At 38.6% G+C, this 23,209-nt stretch overlaps 2 protein-coding genes across 2 annotated transcripts; both read right to left on the minus strand.

Moving 5' to 3' along the window:
* Nucleotides 1-5,074: 5,074 nt before the first annotated feature.
* Nucleotides 5,075-7,241, minus strand: LOC145950434 (uncharacterized). The gene is made up of 2 exons (XM_083061522.1): nucleotides 6,602-7,241; nucleotides 5,075-5,868 (listed from the first exon to the last, which is right to left on the minus strand). Exons 1-2 carry the CDS (start codon nucleotides 7,239-7,241, stop codon nucleotides 5,075-5,077), a joined length of 1,434 nt encoding a protein of 477 aa, XP_082917648.1.
* A 13,624-nt stretch (nucleotides 7,242-20,865) lies between these two features.
* Nucleotides 20,866-22,273, minus strand: LOC109789893 (putative glutathione S-transferase parC). Its single transcript, XM_020348939.3, has 2 exons — nucleotides 21,894-22,273; nucleotides 20,866-21,241 (listed from the first exon to the last, which is right to left on the minus strand). The coding sequence occupies exons 1-2, from the start codon at nucleotides 22,206-22,208 to the stop codon at nucleotides 20,903-20,905; spliced, it is 654 nt and encodes a 217-aa protein (XP_020204528.2). The 5' UTR covers nucleotides 22,209-22,273; the 3' UTR covers nucleotides 20,866-20,902.
* Between the last annotated feature and the right edge of the window lie 936 nt (nucleotides 22,274-23,209).

Genomic DNA, 23,209 nt, shown 5'->3' on the forward strand with positions numbered 1-23,209 from the left:
ATTTAAATAATGGCTGGTATATCTAGGGTCGCTAATACTATTACCAGAATTTATATAAAATGCTGGTAAAGACCTACTTAATTGTTGGAAAAACTTATTTTTTTTAGTGACAATTCTAGTAGTCATTTTAAAGGCTATTAAAAGTTTTTTTTTTTCAATTGTCTCTTTTTTATCCATTTAGTGACTTTTATCTTTTGCTAGTAAAACTTTAAATAATTTATTCCTATAATTTCCTATTCTAAATTCATAACTTATATACTTTTTTATCTCTAGTCGATATGAGATTCGTAAGATGAGAATTGTCTTCTATATATATTTTTTAATTTATTTTTTTAATTGTCTTGTCTCTTAACAGATGTGAGATTTATTAGGTAAAAGTTGCTATCTAATTGTTTTATAGCACTATTGAACTTGGTAATAGTGAGTGATTTGATACTAATTTAGAATAGTGAATTAAAAGTCTAACTCAACCCTATAAAATCAACTTATAAGGTGATAATTATTACTCACTTATCTATTATTTAATTATCTTATCTCAAATCGATGTGAGACTTAAGTTTTTTTCAATAAATAATTGTCGCTAATAGTAAACTTTAGTGTAATATAAAAATATTTTTAGTGACTATTATATATTAGCCATTAATAATTTTATTATATAATTAAATAGCGGTAATTAAATTATTGTCATTAAATAATTATCTTTAATAACAAATTTTGTTAATTTGATCATTTAAGTTGTTGTCATTGCTTATGCCACTCCAAAATTGTCGTATAATTTATATATATACCAAGTTTGCATGAAGCTAAAGAAGTAATAAATTTATATGTAATGTGTATAGTAGTTGTACCTGTCTGGTGGGCACACTAAGTCTTCTCGTACTCCGAAGGTCGAACGAGAGCTCCGATCGAATATTCTGGTGGAGGGGAAGGCACCTGCAAAAGGCACTCCAACGCTCAAGTAAGGACAAGCACAAATATCGATGATAATTAATGAACAATGACGTTACCTCGTGACATGAGCTATTTATACTGACATTTATGGGCCCTGATCCCTATGGGCCCTGCAACATGTTTACCGTGTTAGGTAATATGCCCTAATCGGTTTATGGGTGTGATTAACCCTTAATTATTGATTAAGGGCAATGCTTTGAGTGTAGGCCGATCTTGATGGCCGATTGGGTGTCGGCCACCAGATTTGGAGGGTTTCGGCTATATGGTGGCCGAAGGCCCTTACTAGTACACTTGCCCCCCAGCCTTGGAGAAGGCCGAACCTTCTTCAAGGGTAATTGGAGGTTGTTGCCTAAGGGTAAGGCGAACAGTCTTCACAATCGTAACTGTTAGATCTTGAGAATCAAACGGTTACTTTTTTTTAAAATTTGAAATTTCGCGCCTTTTTCCTTGCCTATATATAGCTTGGAGTGGTAGGGCCTCACGCGTATTGCTTTTAGCCAAGGTGTCAGCCGAACAACTGTGAGACCGAATCAAGAGTGCCAAGCAATTTTTCTTTGTGTCGCGAACTTCGGTAAGTATTTGTTAGTATGGCGAACATTTCTGAAAGCTCTTCGATTGATAGCTCTCGGTCATCATCGTCCGAGGGGTCATCGTCCAGCGACTCCGATCGTCCAAGTACCAATCATCCTCGGGGCATGCCGAAAGGTCTGACAACGGCGCATCATCAGGTGAAGCTTCCACCAGTGGGAGTCTCGAGGTTCAACCCAAAGCAAAACGTGTGTCGAATCAGCAACAATATGGTCCGTCTGAGGTGCCTGGTTATGAGTGGGTGAATGGAGAAGTGACATCCTACTATTCACGCTATCAAGACACGACTATGATCACCAACCTCTTGGAGTACACCAACTGCTTAACTTTTAATGCTAAAGAGGATTCGTATTCGATTGGAGTTCGGTCGTGCCGAAATAATGCTTTTTCTGAACCTTGATACAGTTTGTCACGACCAACACGGCGCGAAAATGGAGTCATTCTGCATATATGACTGCCTCATTTGGGATCTCAAAGTGAAATTACCCTTTGATGAGTTCACGATGGGAGTATTGAAGGTTTTAAATGTTGCTCCTACTCAATTACATCTGAATAACTGGGCCCAATTACAGGGTTTCAAACATCTATGCCAATGTCTTTATATTAATCCATCACCACTTCTTTTTCTCTATTTTTACTCGTCTAGGCCCTCGACATTAGCTAAGTGGTTGTCATTGAGCTGAGTGCGGGATCAGCAACTGCTGGATAGCTTTACATCCTCGTATAAAAATTTTATGGCTGGGTTTTTCCGAGTGACAATCCGCCCGAATGGACGACGTTTCTTCTTTGACGAGGATCATAGGAGTTTATTTCCTTTATACTGGACACGTGCCCCTCGGCCATATGATGTGGTGCCGAAGAAGATGCTTTCGGCTGAAGAGCGGAAGGATTTAAAGTTACTACTTCGTCTTCCCCGGCGTTTGCCGACCCGATCTCTGATTAACTAGGTTGAATCTCCTCGATGGGAGAACGACCTGATAGGTATGTTATCTGTCTTTTTTCGGCCGTTGGCTAAATTCCTATTGATGTTTACTTAATCCTTTTTGCAGGAATCATGGTTTCTAGCGGTGCTGACGAGTTCAACATTTAGAACTTGCTTGCCGAACGGGTTAAGCACGTTAAAGAAGCTGGTGGTGTTGGTACTTCAAACATTGCCCAAACCCCGCGTCCTGAAAAAGATGACCGAGTGCCACCCTCCCCGGACCACAAGAAGTGAAAGGTCAAAAAAGGAAAGGGGGCCGAGAAAGAGAGTCACAAAAGAAAAGGCGTTGAAGAACGACAAGAGCAGCCGAAGAAGGCAAAGCATGTGGCCGAGACATCGCCAAATCGGACGGTGATTGTGGTGCCACCCCCTTTGATGTCTCGCGCCTTTCTGGGTGATGATGTGTCGGCCGATGCCCTGATTCGGCCTGATGCCGTGTCAGCTTTTGGGCAGGAATTCTTGGCCAGTCACGATACCATAACCAAATGGAAGTACTTCTGTGAGGTGCAGGCACGTTCTTTGGCCCTCGCTCACCATCTAGTGATGGAGCCTATCGGTGAGGTAGTGCGCCTGAGACAAAGAGCTGAAGAAGCCGAGAAGGCTGCAGCCGAAGCCCTTTTGGCTACTCACGAAGTCAGCAAAGAATCATGATCTCGCTGCCGAGTTAGACACAGTCAGGCGGGAAAATGACACGCTTCGTCTGGATTTGCAGAAGGCAGCGAATGAAGAGCGTCGCCGAACGGAGGAGGCTCGGGCTGAGTATAACCGTCTAAAGGAGCAGGCGAAGGAAAGAATTGTCGCTCAACACGAAGCTGGGTTCTAACACGCTGTTCGGCAGGCTAAGCATTTTGGTCAGTTCTGGGAAGACTTCGAGTTTGATATGACCTGCAATTTTTACCAAGGGTCTTTCATGTCATTCAGGGAGATGCCCGAGGGAGTGCAACCCGATAGTACTGAACCTAATGCTACCCCCCAGACCGATGAGGACACTCAGATTGCCTCCGACGACGATGTTGAGACCGAACAAGAACAACCAACGTCTGAACAGGAGGTGAATGATGGCTCTGAGGTGCATGAGGAACCTGTCGGCAATCCCGAGGATTAGGTGGCTGTTCGAAGACAAATAGGGTAGTCAAAAGTTGAAAAGGATGTTTAGTAGGGTTTCTTTAGTTTTTTTTTTTTGCTGTTGTAGGGGCCGTTAGAGCCATTGTTTTCTTAATGAAGTATCTTTTGCTAATCGGAATATTATTGGTAATCATAGATGAACAAGATTGAATGATGTATGAAACTTCCACTGTTAAGTAATGGACATTTAAGTAACGCGTTTGTATCAACTGAATGAACTCGTTGGATAAAAACTAAGACTTGATTTTCGTGCCGAGAGAATACCGATTGACTCGTTCGTGTTCTGTTCAGGTAGGTACAGCGAAATGTTTACTTTTTCAACACGGGCGAGTGGGATCACTCAGAAATGCTTGTTTTTCTGAGCAAGTCCGAGTGGGATCACTCGAAATGCTTGCTTTTCTGAGCAAGTCCGAGTGGGGTCACTCGAAAATACTTACTTTTCTGAGCAAGTCCGAGTGGGGTCACTCAGAAATGCTTGCTTTTCTGAGCAAGTCCGAGTGGGGTCACTCGAAAATGCTTGCTTTTCTAAGCAAGACCGAGTGAGGTCACTCGGAAATGCTTGCTATTCTGAGCAAATCCGAGTGGGGTCACTTGGAAATGCTTGCTTTTCTGAGCAAGTTCGAGTGGGGTCACTCAGAAATGCTTGCTTTTCTGAGCAAGTCCGAGTGGGGCCACTCGGAAATGCTTGCTTTTTTGGGCAAGACCGAGTGGGGTCACTCAGAAATGCTTGCTTTTCTGAGCAAGTCCGGGTGGCCGAGTTGATTAACTCGGGAGGGAAGCCTGTGTGATTTTTCGAAGGCGCATCCGTGCCCGAGTTGATTAACTCGGGAGGGAAGCCTGTTTGCACAATAATATAAAGTAGAAACAAGCGGATTGAGTCGAACTGCTTTTCATTAATGGGTGCCTCGTTAAAAACCTTGTCGGTCAAAACCCCTTTTCACTTTTTTATAAGGGGAAAAAAGACCGATCAAGGAAAAGAGTGCACCATGCGTGTACATTAATTACTCTAGGATTTAGAAATTTAACTAAAATACATCTTCAAATGAGACGAGTTCCACGTTCTTGGAACGACCTTGACCGAGAGCTCTTCGAGCTTATATGCGCCATTGTCAAGGTTGTGTCGAATGCGAAATGGGCCGTCCCAATTAGCTCCCAACTTGCCTTCTCTTAGATTACGTCTTGCCGAACCCTGTACTCTCCACACTAGATCACCCTATACTCTCTGAACTGTGTGATGATGTTCTTCCAAAGGAACTTTTGGACATTGTTTGCTGTGATGGTAGTAAGAGGTTCGGACTCAATCCATTTAATGAAATAATCAACTGCAACTAGCAAAAACTTGCACTGCCCCCTGGCGATTGGAAATGGTCCTAGTATATCCATTCCCCATAGGGCGAACGGCCATGGTGCATTGATGATCTGCAGCTGCTAGGTTGATGCGTGGATCAAGTTGCCATGCTTTTGGCACTGGATACATTTCTTGACAAACTCCATGCAATCAGTTTTGAGTGTCGGCCAATAATAGCCGGCCCGAAGTATTTTTGCAGCTAGAGTTCTTCCTCCCGAGTGAGAACCGCAAATTCCTTCGTGAACTTCTCTCAACACGTAACTGGCCTCTTCAGAGTTTAGACACTTGAGTAGTGGAGATGAGAATCCTCTTCGATAGAGTTCCCCTCCCACCACTGAGTATCTCGCAGCTTGAGTTCTTAATTTCTCAGCTTCTGAAGGACATGTTGGCTCAATACCTTCAGTGATCAGATGTAGTATGTCGGTCATCCATGTCTTTGGTTGCTCAGAGACTGTTAAACATTCAGCGGTATCGACACTTGGGGTGGAGAGCTCAAGGTGGAGGGTGGTTCGAAGTTGTTCGGGTTTGCGATTGCTGGCTGCCAATCGGGCTAACTGGTCAGCCCTTTCGTTGTTTTCGCGAGGAGTTTGTTTCATAATTACTTCATCAAAATGTTGACACATGTTTTGAAAGGTGTGATAGTACTTCAAGAACTGAACATCTTTAACTTGAAAGTTTTCATTGACTTGTTCGGCAACAACTTTCGAATCGGTCCAACATAGCAGCCTCCGAATGCCCACTTCTCGAGCCAACCTTAATCCTTCCAAAAGCGCCTCATACTCGGCCTGATTATTCGAAGCTTTGAAAGCAAAACGAAGAGATTGTTCGAGAGCCAATCCTGTCGGTCCTTCGAGGATTATTTTGGCTCCACTACCTTGGTTGTTAGATGAACCGTCAACATGAATTATCCATTGATCGCTTTTGAAATGTCCGATTGGTTGCAACTCATTAACGAAATCAACTAGGCACTATGATTTGATCGGACCTCTCGGTTCAAACGATATGTCGAACTCAATAACTCAACCGACCAGGCCATCATGTGTCCTGCCAACTTGGGTTTTCTTAGTACTTTGGCAATTGGACAATCAGTCTGCACTATGACCTTATGGCTGTGGAAGTACTATCGAAGACGTCGCGCTGTGTGAATCAAACCAAGCGCCATCTTCTCAAGAAGTTGGTATCTTCTTTCGGAATCTTGAAGCATCCGACTCACGAAGTAGATTGGCTTTTAGGTCTCTTTTTCCTGGAGTAAGATAACGTTGATTGCATCATTGGAGACACACAAATATACCACCATGTCGAGGCGTGGATCGGGTTTTGAAAGTATCGGGGGCGAGCCAAGTCGATGCTTGAGGGATTTAAACGATTCTTCACACTCTGTCATCCAACTGAACTTACTGGCTTTCTTTAACAGTCCAATGATAGGTTTTGCCGTTTCGGCCAGGCAAGGAAGGAACCGAGAGAGGAAAGTAAGCCGTCCGGATAACACTTGGACCTCTTTGATGTTATGCGACTTCTCATGCCGATCACCGACTGGCATTTGTCCGGATTGGCCTCAATACCTATGGCCGATAGCATGAATCCGAGAAATTTGCCCCCTACTATACCAAAAACACATTTTTTAGGGTTCAGCCTCATGTCATGTTGTCGAAGCTGTTTGAAAACTTCTTGAAGATCACTTTTGTGAGTGTTGAGGTCATCTGACTTAACAACCATGTCTTCAACATAAACTTCAAGGTTTTTTCTGATCTGATGTTTGAAAATTTTGTCCATGAGCCGTTGGTACGTTGCTTTGGCGTTTTTTAGACCAAACGGCATCATCCAGTAACAGTAGTTTTCTGAATCAATGATAAAGGCTGTCTTTTCTTCGTCTTGTGGGTGCATCCGGATTTGGTTATAGCCCGAATAAGCATCCAAGAAAGTCAACAACCTATGGCCTGCTGCTCCATCGACCAGTCGGTCGATATTGGGTAATGGATAGGCATCCTTTGGGCAAGCCTTGTTAAGATTGGTGTAGTCTGTGCACATTCGCCACTTGCCATTGGGTTTTTTGACCATTTCTACATTTGCTAGCCAGGTGGTGTACTGTATTTCTCGAATGAAACGAGCTTGCAACAACTTAGCTACCTCTGATTCAACAACAGCTTTTCTCTCCGTCCCCATCTTCCTCTTTCGTTGTGCGACTAGTTTGGCCGCCGGGCAGATTGATAACCTATGGCACATAAAGTTTGGGTCTATGCCCGACATGTCTGACGGCGTCCATGCGAACAGGTCTTTGTTTGAGGCGATTACTTTGCTCAACTCTAACCTTTCGGTGTCTGACAAACCAATGCCGATGTAAGTGACCTAAGATGGTTGCAAGCCGATCTGTACCGGAACCTTTTCTTCTATCGGTTCAGCCCGTTCGTCATTCATTCTTGGGTCAAGGTCGCATGGTGAAGCCGATTCTGAGGATTGAGGAGTGATCACGTGAACCCGTCTTGACTTTGCTTGTTTTTCATCAATTGGGGGTACACGCAGACTCGCAAAGTAACACTCTCGAGCTGCATTTTGATCGGCATGGATGGTGAGAGTGTTTCCTTTATCCGATGGAAACTTCATAGCAAGATGCGGTGTCGACACGATGGCTCCTAAAACATTCAACAAAGGTCGACTGAGCAATATATTGTATGACGTGTTAGCCTGGACAACAATGTACTTTACCTAGATATCCCGATACTCCTTTTCATCAAAGCAAAATCGTGTGGAAAGTTTGATGGATCCTATAGTGTTGACCCTTTCACCTGCAAAGCTGACAAGTGGATCGTTATAGGGAGTCAGCTCCTCCTCGGGGATGCCGAGCTGTTTGAAGGTATGCCAGTATAGAATATCGGCCGAACTGCCTTGATCTATCAATGTCTTCTTCACAATGCAATTGTGTATCTCCACACTGATGACCATTGGGTCATCTTGAACTGGGTCAATGCCCCAGAAGTCTTTATCAGTAAATGTGATGGTGGGCATTCGCCGACTTAGACATTGTTCTACGCTATTGATCGATCTGACCACTTGCAGGTGTCTCCTCCGAGCTGACGAAGTCGACCCTCCCCCGGCAAAGCCTCCAGCAATCGTATTGATGACACGCCGATGTGACGTTTGAGGCTCCTCTTTTTGATCTCTCGATCGACTGTGCTCGCGCTGATGTCTGTCTGAGCGCTCAGGTCGATCTCACTGTTGAGACTGGTACAAGGGGCGATGTCGAGGTGCATTTGGCCGATCTATGAAATTTTGGAGTTGTCCTTGCTTGATGAGGTCTTCAATCCAATCTTTCAAAACAGCACACTCTTCAATGGAATGTCCACGATTGCGATGATACCTATAAGACTTGTTGGTATCAGCCCTAGGGGGAGTTGATGCTCTCTTCGGAGCCGCTAACACTTCTGATGTCAGCGCTTGTTCGAGTACCGCAGCTCAGCTTGCATTTAGGGGAGTATAGTGAGAGTACTTCGGACCCCGTGTAGGTCGGTCTCGAAGGGTTAGCTCCTTGCCTCGCCCCCTGTATGGTGGCTCTGTTTGCTTTTTGGGTTTGCCTGCTGGTTCAGCCCGAGCCTGATTACGGTATTCTGCCAACTCTTCCATCTGCATATATTCATCAACTTTCCTCCATAGGTCATTCATGTCTGAAGGAGGTTTTTTACAAATGCTATTGACAAACGGTCCGGGCTTTAAGGCCGTAGTGAGGTGATGGAGTGCAACAGCGGGATTGAGGTCTCAGATTTTAAGGGCTGCCTTGTTAAATCGATCCATGAAAGTCTGGAGCGACTCTTTTTTGTCTTGTCGAAGGCCTACCAGCGATAGAGACGTCAAATTGTGAGGACGACTCGTTGCAAACTGAATGGTGAACTGGGATGACAAAGTGCTGAACGAATCGATAGAATTGGGAAGGAGCCGAGTGAACCAACTCAGGGCCCTGCCTTTGAGGGATGTTGAAAAATCCAACACAAAGCAGCGTCGTCCGTGGTGCTCAAAGTTACCTGCATCAGAAAAACATCCAAATGTTCATCAGGATCTGTTGTACCATCATTTTTATCAATAGGCAAAGACTTCCAATTGTCCATTAGGGGAAGTTGCATAACAGAGGGGGTGAAAGGGTGTCGGTGCGATCCGATAGTTGCCAAGTCTGTGGGACGACCGACTGTGGGTAGGGCCGAAGGGGACTTTTCAGGTGCCACCGCCGAGGCATGAGGGGCTGAGGTGTGGATTGCATGGGATTGATACGACCCTTGGGTTTGTGTGTTTGTGGCCTGAGTAGGTTTCCACGATGGATCTTGATTTTTTAATGCCTCATTTTCGGCTCTCAAGGCCGAAAGCTCCCTCGCATCTTTTTCTTGTTGCTGCTTCATAACCTCCATTTCTTGTTTTAACAACCGAACGGCTTCAGAAAGATCCGTTTTATCAACTACCTCAACATGTTCTTCCTCTTCGGTTTGGTGGTCCTGTGTGTTTGTTCTCATATTTATCGCCATTACTCTGCTCAGTTAATCTTCACAACTGTCTCGGTTCGGCCCCACGGTGGGCGCCAAATGTACCTATCTGGTGGGCACACTAAGTCTTCTCGTACTCCGAAGGCCGAACGAGAGCTCCGATCGAATATTCCGGTGGAGGGGAGGGCACCTGCAAAAGGCATTCCAACGCTCAAGTCAGGACAAGCACAAATATCGATGGTAATTAATGAACAGTGACGTTACCTCGTGACATGAGCTATTTATACTGACATTTATGGGCCCTGATCCCTATGGGCCCTACAACATGTTTACCATGTTAGGTAATATGCCCTAATCGGTTTATGGGTGTGATTAACCCTTAATTATTGATTAAGGGCAATGCTTTGAGTGTAGGCCGATCCTAGTGGCCGATTGGGTATCGGCCACCAGATTCAGCCATTCGATGGCCGATAAGGTTTCGCTATATGGTGGCCGAAGGCCCTTACTAGTACAGTAGTCAATTCAGCTTCATTGCTTTGAATATGCATGACTTTAAATTGGTGTCATTTCTTACGTCATATTCAAAGGTTTAATTATTTACGACATCTTTTTATAGTATGCAATTTATAGTAGTTAACAGATGAAGTAATTATTTTGGGCATCTTTAAATAAGCTTGTCTTGAAATATTTCTAAAATAAAAATAAAGTACATAAAATAATTTTTTAACTAAAATTAACTTTTATGGAACAACATATATATTCGTGCATGTACACCATAAATATGCACGAAAACCTTTACATATTGTCATTCTTATACGTTTATTGGTATAAATATTATCGTTGGTTATCTTTTACATTTTGATAAATTTTAATCTTATTTTTATATGACATATCATCTTATGTGTTGTATTGACCTGGTAAAAAAACGTAAACTCAATTATGAATATTATCAAGGTAATATGCCGATATAAATTTGATTACATAAATTACCAATAATATCAGTATAACACATTGGTAATAAAACTTAGTCAAAAAAGGTAGTTTGGTTATGGAATAATCACAATATGATGATCACAAAGATTATTTTATCAAAAATGGACGTCTAATTACGGTTGAGGGAAGAGATACGTATAATATAATACTAGAATATATCACAAATATATTAGACTAACTTGATCGTTAAGGTTATTTTTGCAGGTACCATCCTAGCCCAAAGTGGAGGAGGAGGAGAGAACACTTTCTGATGTTAGATTACGAGAAGAGAGAAGAACCTCGTTGGACTACCATAGTAACCAAGTGATTCCTAGTAAGAACATTTTGGTACCCACTATGGGGCCAAAGTAAACATTCCTTCGACCACCTATGGTTTCAACCGAAGCCATACCAAAGTGTGACGTACGAGAGTAGTAAATCGAAGTACATCAAGAATGGAGGGCAATGCAACACTTAAGACAATTACTCGAGTAAGTTGAACTCATGCTACAACAAAACACTGAAGCCTTAAAACCCATGCATCGCCAATATGAAATTGATCATCAAGCATTCCACACTGAGAATGTGCATATCCAAGCCCAACTTAACCAGTGACATCCGCATAATGAAGCAAGTTATCATCACTAGGAGGAGGAACATCATTCTCCTTCTCTATCAACCACACATTATGCTACAAATGAAGCTACGCATGTGCCAACTCAACACTGTCAAGGTCCAACAAACATCCATGAACCAACCCAACACAATCAAGGTACAATAGGAGTCCAATAACATCTTTTTGTGTGGATGGCCCTTCCATTGGGGTGGAAACCACTCAACATTGAACATTATGATGGAACGACAGATTCAGACAAACACATAGACGCTTACATCATACAAATGAACTTGTTCACCAATGATGATGCCATCATGTGTCATGTCTTTCCCACTTCATTGAAAGGATCAACACCAAGTTGGTATACACAATTGTTGTCGAGATCTATTGACAATTTTGAGACCTTGGTGCAATGATTCATTATCCAGTATGCAACAAGTTGACCTCATCATGTCACCATGGAAGCCCTTACCAACTTGCAATAAGGAGACAATGGATCCCTAAGGAAGTTTATGGAGCACTTTGCAAGTGTATCTATAAAAAATCGTAATCTTAATCTTGAGGTTGCCTTACATTCCATGCTCATGGAACTTAAGCCAAGGCCAATTGTAGACAGCCTATGTCGTTGACAACCTGTTAATATGGACGAACTTCATGGACGAGCAGCAGGATGCATTCAAATGGAGGAACATGCCGAGTTTCGAGACAAAAGTCTGGGTGAACACCTAGTAGAAGTGATTCTAGGCATAATGACAAATTAAAGGTGTCTAGCAAAGTCCAATTCAAAAACCTCGTCGAGGATGAGGTCCTAGGTATGACTTTTATACTCCATTAAATGCACCTCGAGTCCATTCTTGGAAGACGCTAACAATGTAGAGTTGATCTCCCTACCACCACCCAAACATAATCCCAAAAATGTGAATTAAGTCCAAACACTATCGTTATCATAAAAATTATGGTCACACAATGGAGGGATGTCGGACATCAAAGGATCGAATTGAAGAATTGATTTAGGCCTGACAACTCCAACATTATACTCAATGATCTCCATCACACCAAGGTGGTTATCGAGGTTGAGGCTATGGTCGCAAGAGCGATAGAGGTCCAAAAATTTAGTCAGACCAATCCTCAAGAGAACATCAGATCACTAATAATACAGAGTCACAAATAAGTGAGCAAAATAAAGAAGGTACCTACCTCCGTGGTGTAATTAACACCATTGCTGGAGGATTTGCAGGAGGGGGAACAACCAACTCGACTTGAAAGAGGCATCTATGAAATATTAACAATATCAGTTCCACATTAACTATTCCCATCCAATCTACATTTCCAATCACATTCACCGATGATGACTACGTTGTTATCATCCTAAATCAAGATGATCTAATGGTTATTGTAGTGGAATTGGCCAATTAGGAGGTGCATAAAACCTTAATTAATCAAGGAAGTTTGACTGGCGTGCTTTACTGGCCAACGTTCTTGAAATTGGATATTCCACATACTTTTATCCAACTATACATAAAACCTTTAATTGGTTTTGCTGGTGAACGAGTGCATACTCGTGGCTATGCGGAATTGTTGACAACTTTTGGGATACCACCCAATGCAAGAAGAATCATGGTTAAATACTTATTGGTTGAGGCTAACACGTCCTATAACATATATACTTATAGGATGACCAACATTAAACCAACTCGAAGCCATTGTATCAATGCCTCATCTAACCATGAAGTTCCTAGGCATAGATGGAAGAATAACATCCATAAAGGCTAACCAGAAAATTACTCGACAATGTTATGCAAAAAGCTTGAAAGTTTCACCACCAAGTCCTAACATCGAGCCAATGACTCGACCTCCACCCATGATGGCTTGTGTCGCTAACATCGGAATGGCTAAACTAGATCCTAGGTCAAACATCAATGATCATCGGCCGAGTCCCATTGACAAATTAGTGGAATTTCAAATCGGTAAGCAATCAGGATCGTGCACAAAGATCAACAAACATATTGATTCTGTATTGAGAGGTAAAATCATGGCTATGATTATTTAAAATGCTGACCTTTTTTCTTGGTCTAATGCAAATATGTCAGGGATAGATCCAAATTTTATTTGTCATAGATTAGAAATTTACAAAGAAGTAAAACCCATAGCTCTAAAGAACAGGAAGATCAGTAGGGAACGTCAGGTAGTTGTTGCGACCAAGACCAAGAAATTACTTGATGCCAAATTCATTAAAGAAGTTAAGTACATGACATGGTTAGCCAATGTAGTCATGGTCAAGAAGTCTATAGGGAAATGGCGCATGTGTGTTGACTACAAGATCTTAACAAAGCTTGCCTGAAAAATACATACCCATTGCCTAGGATTGAAAAATTGGTAGATGAAGCATTTGGTCATGCCATTTTAAGCTTTCTCAACACTTATTCTAGTTATAATCAAATCATGATGTATCTACTAAAGAGGAATATACAATATTCATCACTGACCAATCCAATTTCTGTTATTGAGTTATGCCCTTTGGTCTCAAAAATACTAGGGCCACTTATCAAAGATTGATGGACAAATTCTTTAACCAACAGATCAACAAAAATGTTGAAGTATATGTAGATGATATGGTGGTCAAATCTATGTCCATTGAATCTCACGTAAACAATCTAACTGAAGTATTTGAACAAGTTCAAAAGCACAACATGAGGTTGAACCTAAAAAAATGTGTTTAGAGTACAAGAAGGGAAATTTCTTGGATTTACGATCACTAATAGGCGTATTGAGGCCAATTCTGACAAATGTGAAGCCTTGATGAAGATGAGAAGTCCTTAATCATTGAACAAAGTACAACAATTGGCAGGAAGATTGACATCACTCTCCAAATTCATTTTGAAGATGGCAAAAAAAGTGAAACCAATGCTCAATTTACTCCGCAAACCCAGAGAATTTTGTTAGACCAACCAATGTGAAGAAGCTTTTGTCAAATTCAAATGTTTTTTTATCAACTCCACCAATCTTGAGCAAACCAAACCACCAACCTAATTTATTGGTATACTTGGCAGTGGCAGAGAATGCTATTAGCGTTGCTCTGGTGCAAAAACTAGGCAGAAAGCAAACTCCTATCTACTTAATTAACTGAGTTCTACAAGATACATAAAAATGATACCAAGTCATTGAAAAGTTATAATTGACCCTAGTGACCTCAGCTCGATGTCTTGAACCATACTTTCAGAGCCATTAGGTTGTCATTAAGACAAAGTATCCGATAAAGCAAATCCTCAAAAGCCAGAGTTAGCAGGATATGTATGGTAGTGTTGTCAATTGAGTTATTTGAGTATGGAATCTAATATGAAAGTCAAGGCCCCTTGAAGGCTTAATGTTTGGTAGACTTCATGGCTGAACTCAGTTTGATACCTAAATCAGTATAACAATGGTGGATCTTACACATAGATGGATCATCTAATGTTAACAGTAGTGGAGTTGAAATCATACTAGAAGGACTAGACAACATCATGCTTGAGCAATCTCTAGAGTTTGAGTTCAATGCCACCAACAACCAGGAAAAATATGAAGCACTTTTAGCAGGCCTAAGGTTGGCAAAAGACATTTGAGAAAAGAAAGTGAAATGCTATAGTGATTCAAAATTGATGGTAGAATAACTGGCCAACCATGAAGTCAGATTGTAAAGACTATATACATAAATGCAAGTCTTGCCAAGAGTTTGACAATTTACATCGACTCCCTCTAGAGCTTCTCCATCAAATGTAGTCACCTTGGCCATTTGCATGGTGGGTAATGGATACTCGGTCCTTTTCCTATCGCAAAAGGCTAACTCAAGGTTTTAATTGTGGTAGTGGATTATTTTAACAAATGGATTAAAGTAAAAGCTCTTTCCAAGATCATTGCACAAAATATGCAGAAATTCACTTGGAAGAATGTAATATGTCAGTATGGGTTGCCATATACCATTATCACTAATAATAAAAGGCAGTTCATTAATAAAAAAGTTTGAGAATTTTTTACTCCAACCCGATATTAACCATTAGGTTACCTCGGTTGAACAACCGCAAACCAATGGGCAAGTTGAAGCAACAAAGAAAGTGATCCTTCTAGAGTTGATGATGAGATTGGGAAATGCTAAAGAACAGTGGGTGGAAGAGTTACTTAGTGTTCTCTAGGCATACCGTTTCACACCCTAATCAACGACCCAAGAAACACCTTACAGATTGACCTATGGGTCTGATTCCATGATATTGGTGGAAGTAGATGAACCATCTCACAAGAGACTTACTTTCAATGAAGCACAAAACAGTGAAGAAATAATGAATAATCTAGATCTCCTCGAAGAAGCTAGAGAAAATGACAAGATAAAGGAAGAAGCTTGCAAACTTTGTGCTTCTCAAAAGTATAATTCCAAGTTAAAATCGAGATGCTTTAAAGAGGGAGACTTGTTTTGGGGAGCCACAAGAGAAGCAACAAAGAACACATTTGATGGTAATTTTCACTGCAAATTGGGAAAGGATTTTTTGAGTTCTAGAAAGCTTATAGAATGGAGAATACTAGTTTGAAGAGTTAAAAGGTAAACCTTTACCAAGAACTTGGGACGCCACTCATTTGAAATTTTATTTCAGTTGAAGCATGTAAACTCTGGTGATGTACTCTTTTTCCTACTTCGGTCTTTTTTCCCACTAAGAAAATAAAGGGGTTTTGGCTAATCGCATTGGAGGATAAAATACCTTGATCACTTTGATGCCTTTCCTTAGATATCTTCAACCTCTCCTCAAGAGCTTTAATCTACTCTTCATATGACCTAACTTTGTCCTCAAACTTTTTGGTCATCCCCTCTTCGCAAGCTTTAAGCTTTCCCTCTGATTCACTCTCCACCATTCTCACCTAGTCGAAAAATTCCTCCACCTTGGCAGCATAAGAGTCATTGGTTTTAACTATAGCGAAGAATGCTTCTTTGATTTATCCAAATCTTTCTTGATCTCAACCACCTCAATTTCTCTTTCTTCAATTTTAACTTGAACATGTTCTTCTACCACTTTCGTTTCCAATGGTCTATAATGGCTATTGATCTTTGCAAAAAAACTTGAGCAGAATCAAGCCCTTCAATCAGACCAACCTTCTTGATAATAGCCTTATCCACGACAAACACAAGATTTTCCTTGTAAAAGCTATCAGTAGTAAAGTTAGGATACCATAGTGAAGTTACGTTAGGAGCTAGACATACTCACATGGTTCAACCTCGCCAAAGGTTGAATTGTATCAAACCTCTGATACATACACCTTGACTAAGATGTGGGCTCGACGTTAGGGCTTGGTGGTCGAGTAGAAGAAGACTAAGGAACCCTTGGTCTAGTATCGACATTCATTAATAGAGGGGTAAAAATTGGTGGCATGACCTATCATAGGATAACACGCACGCATGCGTAGGTGAATACAAAATAAAGATTCTACATATATATATATATATATATGTGTGTGTGTGTGTGTGTGTGTGTGTGTGTGTGTGTGTGTGTGTGTGTGTGTATGTGTGCATATACACTTATATTCAAACATGACTTACCCCTTACGCAGAATCAGTAGAAGAATCTCCTCATTGTTGAACATTCTCAGTAAGGAGGTCTGCAATTGAAGTTATCGATAAATGGTTAATATCGATAATAGACTTTGACTTGGGGTTAAAGGAGAGATCACCGATTGACTTCTCAACAATCTCAATTGTTGATTTCTTAACAACCTCAACAGTCTTCCTTTTCCTTTTATGTTAAGGTCGAAGACTACTCTAGTCTTCTTCAATGTCGAGAATATCTTCCTCCTCTATGTTGAACTTGGCCTTCAACTCGCACCACTTACTTCGACCCATGATTCATACATATAAAAGAAAACTTCATAAGAATATGAGAACTCAGTAGTAACCCAAAGGTGAAACACATTGATATATACTCACTTTCAAGATCCTCTTCCACGTTTTTTGAATTTGAAAGTGAAAGCACTACTTTACTTTCCAAAGGCTGAGGTAAAAAATTGCAATTTATCTATATCCTTCTCCTCATACGAAGTCAAAACAAACCTTTAGAAACTAGAAAACTTTGAGGGTTAAGATTAATTACCGGTAAAAAGGAAACCTAGGTTCCTCATTCAAATGGAAAATATTATCCGATATAAGATCACCAAACATAGGCCTAACCCTAAAAAACTCCTCTTTAAAATTTTTGTACGAATGAGCAAAAATTTAGAAAAGTCCCCCCTTAGAACTACCACTCAATGATACCTAACCATAGGATGGCTTTCCAAGTTTCAATTGGGAAAAATGCATAAACTTACCCAAGGATAATTCATTATTCAAGATTGAGCATAAGACTTGAAAAACACACATAAAACCTGAACTATTAGGACACAATTGAGTATGAGCTATATTAATCTCTTTTAGGAATTCACATTCGAAAGAAGAAAAAGGAATTGAAACTATATGATCCTTGAAAACACATTGGTACATGTAAGTATAAGGAGGACGAGATGAATCCCCAAAGAACACTCGCTACTCGAAATGACAAGGTTCAACAACTACCAAGTCGGAAAACAAGGGCGGACAAATCGCCACTCTTTGTAACACCCCAGTTTTCATACCTTAGATTAAGGGAATGGACTTCCATTATCAAAGAAAAGGAGCTCCCAAAGCATGGAAACAACATGATATGACATCAGAAGGCCCAAAGCTCATTAAGGGTGTTTTAGTAGCCCAGAATGGGCCGTTCCCAAAATTGGTGTTAAGTCAGACAAAGAAATCTCCAACAAGGTTTTGAACATGACAAATATAATATATATTTTTATTTCTAATAGGTGTGTTAGTGTTTTAGATAAATACAAGAACAGAAAAAACTGAAAAATGAAGTACGTGTTATTACACATACTATGGTCAAACCAAATGAAGCCTGGTTGAGCTATACAAATCATCAAACGATGATTGATCAAGCATCAAGACTAAGCCTGATCAGAATCCAGACAAAAATACAACAAATACTAGACAAGGCGTACTACTAGTCGAAGTCCTGAAGTATCAGACGAAAGGCCAAAACAAGTATCAAACAAGACTAAATCAAGAAAAAGAAAAAAGTTGGTTAAGCACCAAATGAAGTCCATACAGACATTAGATGAAGCTTAATGGTCAACTAGACGAAGGTCAACAAAGTATCAAACGATGGATAATACAAGACGAAAAAATATTCCAAACGGAATTAAAGTCTTCCATCTTCACAATTGACCAGACGGAATGAAAAGTCAAAGTCTACTTCTCAAGCGGAGACTAAAATTTGAGATGCATTACTAGATGCAGATGAAGAATACTAAAAAGTTCCTGAAGTCCACTATTCACAACAAGAGATATCAAATATCGTCTACACTTATGGAAAAGCACACTAAGTCATCAAATTTGTGAGAAGAAAGAAGAAAGATAGACAAGGGCGTATCCACAAGTCAAAGCATGCGTGTGTTAGAGAAAGAACACCTACTTTTCATAAAAAGACAACGCCTCTACAGCTACACTAGCGAAGAGAGAACATAAATACCTAGGTTATGATTGAAGTCAAAAATAAAAGTGAGCAAACTACACAAAAGACTTCACGTAACACAGATTAAGTAAGCAAACATTTAATGCAAGATCAAATGCATTAAATGAAATATCTATATGGCCATGAACGAACTATTATTTGCACCAACGGGAAGCTCCATTCCGACGGACACGTTCAAATTTAAACAACGGGCAAATTTATCACGAGACTATAAATATTAAGATCTAACAAGAGAAGAAAAGAGAGAAGAGAAGCAACGAGCAATAAGCAAAAGCGAACATAAAAGCAAACTTATATCTCTTCCTGTACGGTCTTGTATATTTGTGTAAATCTAAGATAGCTTATCTTAGTGAGTGTTGAGACTATCCTATCCTCTTTGTAAGAGTAATACACACTCAAAGCACATATCTCTAAAAAACTAAGGTTGCGTGCCTTAGCGAGTGTAGAAACCATCCTATCCTCTCTGTGAGAGTTATACACACACTCAAAATATCTATCTGTTGTAAAGCTTGAAGAGGCTAGTTGAAAGAATACTTGGGGAACCAGAAGTGATTTAAGAATACTAGTGTTGACGAGTGAAGTTGGCGAACCAGAAGTGGTTTAAGAATACTAGCGCTAACGAGTGAAGTTGGCAAACCAGGAATAGTTGATAATACTTGGGGAACTAAAAGTGGTTTAAGAATACTAGCGTTGACGAGTGAAGTTAGCGAACCAGAAGTGGTTGATAATACTTGTAATCCGTTGTGATTAGTGGAACCCTTCGGTTGAAGGAGACTAGACGTAGCTCAAGTCGAGCGAACCAGTATAAAACTCCTTGCACTTTTTATCTACTTCTCAGATGCAATTTTTGTTTAGCTGATATATCATATTGAAAACTTCGTCCACTACTTATTTTTCACTACAACTATCTTTAAACGGAAAATACACTTGCTTAACTTGTTATTTTAAGAAAAAAAATTTTCAGACGATAAACTCTCAGACACAAAATACTTTTGTTGAGCCAACCTTGCACAGTTTTTAAAGTATTCAAAATAATATTTTTACTAGACGAGAAAGAGTCTCTTTGTAAAAACAGTTTTAAAATTCCTTCATTCACGGGTACCTGAGCACAGGGAAACGGAGCAGTTGTGCATGCATGGAACACGACAGAAGACCTAATGTTTCCAGTTCACAAGCCCAGTATAGAAGACATTAGATACACTGATGTTTTTTGCTCAGCCTGAACACAACCATGCGGGACGCGACACACAAGGTGTCAACCAAGCTAACATTTTGTGTGAAAAAATTTGCTCCGCGAAAGTGATCAATGGTATTGACGTTTACTACAATACATGGAACTCGTCATTGGTATTAACGTTTTGTAGATATCTAAGTGTCCCAAACAATTTATATTGATAAATTATTTTTTAAATAACTTATTTTAAAAAATAGTTTTTTATTTTATTTAGGTTAAAAAGTCTACAAGCTTCCATTATTAAGCACAAATGTATGACAGACAATATGACATACCAACTTGAAATTCCGTATTTGACTAACACCGACCTTGTCTCACAATACAAAAAAAAAGTGCAAATACATAAAAATTCTATTGTATTCTTTTATATTTAAAGGGTTTTGGAACTATTTTTTTTTAAATATTTAAACATTTAATTTTAGATTATTTGATTTTTAAAATATTTATATTTTCATTTTAATATATATATATATATATATATATATATATTTTAAAATTCTTAATATATATACGAAATGTTTGGATTTAGTAAGAATATTTTTTTATATATATTATGAGTCATGATAAACTGAGACTTTTTTAAAAAGAAAATTGAATAAAAACTTTACAAAATCTCCCTCAATTTCAGCAAATAGAATTTTATTATATTATTCTGAAAGTTATTTTGATTTCTACAAAATGATTTGAAATACTTGAGCCAATATTTGGTGAAAAGAAATAGTTAGTTAACTACTTAGATCATCTATTTGTTAAGAACACGTCATTTAACATAGAAGAAAAAATAAATAAAAGTGATAAAAAGAAAAAAAAATTCACACTTTACATCATTTTTATTAATTTAAAAAAATTGGTTGTATTAAAACATCCCAATTTATTTACAAAGAGTTTTGTAACAACTCCCACACATATATTCCTAATTTACTCCTTTTTCTTGTAAAACAATGCTAACAAAATTTAAACATAAAATCTCTTATCACTAAGTTGATCTTTAACAGATTCCACATATTCCTTAGTTCTTACTAGGGACAGTTTCTCCTCAAGTTTATATCCCATGATGTCTCCTAGTCCAACTCATGAGTTTTCCTATAGCCCAAAACAAATTCATAGATGTCCTTTTCACTGGCAAGGGATGTGCACACACTTTCCCTCTGCAAACATCTCTTGGCCCATCCTATGAGTTTGGGACAGTCCAATTTGAAACTACCCACTTTCTCATAAGCATAAAACCATTGATGGAAAGGGATTAAAGCAACATCTAGAAACCCAAATGAGTCACCCCCAAAATATGGCTTGTCTCCAAGAACCTCTTCTAGTTGCTTCAAGCTTCCCTTCAGTTCCTTCTGGGCCTTCTCATGTTGATCTACTTTTGAGGCCCATATCCCTCTCCCATCTTCATGCACCTGCGTCATAAATACTTTCCTTAGACATTAATTAGTGTAAATATATAATACATTGAAGACAATTTTATTATTACACAAATAATTGTTTGGGAAATAATAAAAGAGGTTTTGAAAAAAAAGGAAAAGTTAAATTAATATGTTGTTCTGCATAGTTTTATCAAATTAGATATTTGATTAGAAGTATTTAAAACAAATGAAAATAAAGGTAATTGATTACTATATTAAGAGGTAATTATCATGTAATAATGTTATAATATCTCGTCAAAACAAATTAACAACATTTTAATGGTCTTAGTGAGTGAATGATTTAACTACAAGATTTTTAAACTATAAGGATATTTTCAATTACAGAGAACTAATTAAAAATTTGACAAAATTAAATGGACCAACAGATTAACTTACAAAAAAATCGAGATATATTCTACATGCTAATTAAAGATAAAAGGTGAGAATAAAAATAATGTTTTGTTGACAATCTCAGTTGCATAAATTTTACATAAATTTTTTTGTGAAAAAACGTGATATTAAAATATGCAGAACCCATTACCCGAAACAAGTTCAAAACTGTGGCTGTAAAATGGGCATGAACAGAACGATCTAAAACTAATAATAATAAAAATTTTAAAAAAAAAAATTTTTAAAAAAAAACTACCTTCTTATCAATAAAATCAGCCCAGAACCTAGCTTGAGCTCTATCATAAGGATCAAAGGGCAACAATGGAGCTTTATCCTTCCAAAACTCATCAATATACTCAACAATATTGAGAGACTCACAAATGGATTTTCCATTGTGAATTAGAACTGGAATTTTCTTGTGAATGGGGTTGTTCTTAAGAAGCAAGGGACTCTTATTCCTCAAGTTTTCTTCCTTATACACATACTCAACACCTTTTTCTGCCAATGCAATCCTAACTCTCATACCAAACATACTTGGTTGAAAATCCAACAAAACCACCTCTTCTCCCATTCTCAACTAATCACTTGAAAGAAAAACCTACTAATTGAAGCAAAGATAATATTGAATAGTTAAATAGGGTTAATTAAGAAGAGAATACCTTGGATATGTAAGTTTATATGCAAGAACTTGAAGGGTGTCATTGATTTGACCATTTAAGTTGATGTCATTACTTACGTCACTCAAAAATTGTCGTATATAAATATAAGTTTGTGGTGTATATATACCAAGTTTGCATGAAGCCAAAGAAGTTATAAATTTATATGTAATTTATATAGTATAGTCAAGTCAGCTTCATTGCTTTGACGTTTGGACCACATCTTATTCATGATTTTAAATTGATGTCATTTCTTACGTCATATTCAAAGGTTTAATTACTTAGGACATCTTTTTATAGTATGCAATTTATAGTAGTTAACAGAAGAAGTAATTATTTTGGACATCTTTAAAGAAACTTGTCTTTAAATATTTCTAAAATGAAAAATAAAATAAATAAAATAATATTTTTAAAACTAAAATTAGTTTGTAAATAAATTAGAACAAATTTTAGAGAAGATATCCTGAGAAAAATTTTACAAATTAATTTGTATTTAAATTCATTTTAATTTTTAAAGAAATCTATTTCACTTTTTTTTTTCTTCTCCTATCAGTATCTTTTTTTTTTTTTTGAAAAAGGCCTTATTCAAAGCACGCAGTGTAGTAAGTGATTACCTATATTGATAAATCTGCAAATAATTTGTTGTTTTTGGCATTAGAATCAGCTCTCTCGACACTTACTCCTTTCTACTATAAACTATATTCCTTGTGACATCAGGCAGATTATGATAGAATTATATACCGGATTAATACTAAAATTTAAAACATTACACCAGAATTTATTAATTATTATAAATTATTAAATATTTTAGATATTTTTTAATGAATTTATTATCACAATATTAGTTACCTACTCATTTGTTGTTTGGTATCAGAATTTCAAATACATACATGTCTCTGTAATGATATGATATTGC

The sequence above is a fragment of the Cajanus cajan genome, chromosome 8 (assembly GCF_000230855.2).
Source record: "Cajanus cajan strain Asha chromosome 8, NIPB_CcT2T_4, whole genome shotgun sequence".
Taxonomy (NCBI): domain Eukaryota; kingdom Viridiplantae; phylum Streptophyta; class Magnoliopsida; order Fabales; family Fabaceae; genus Cajanus; species Cajanus cajan.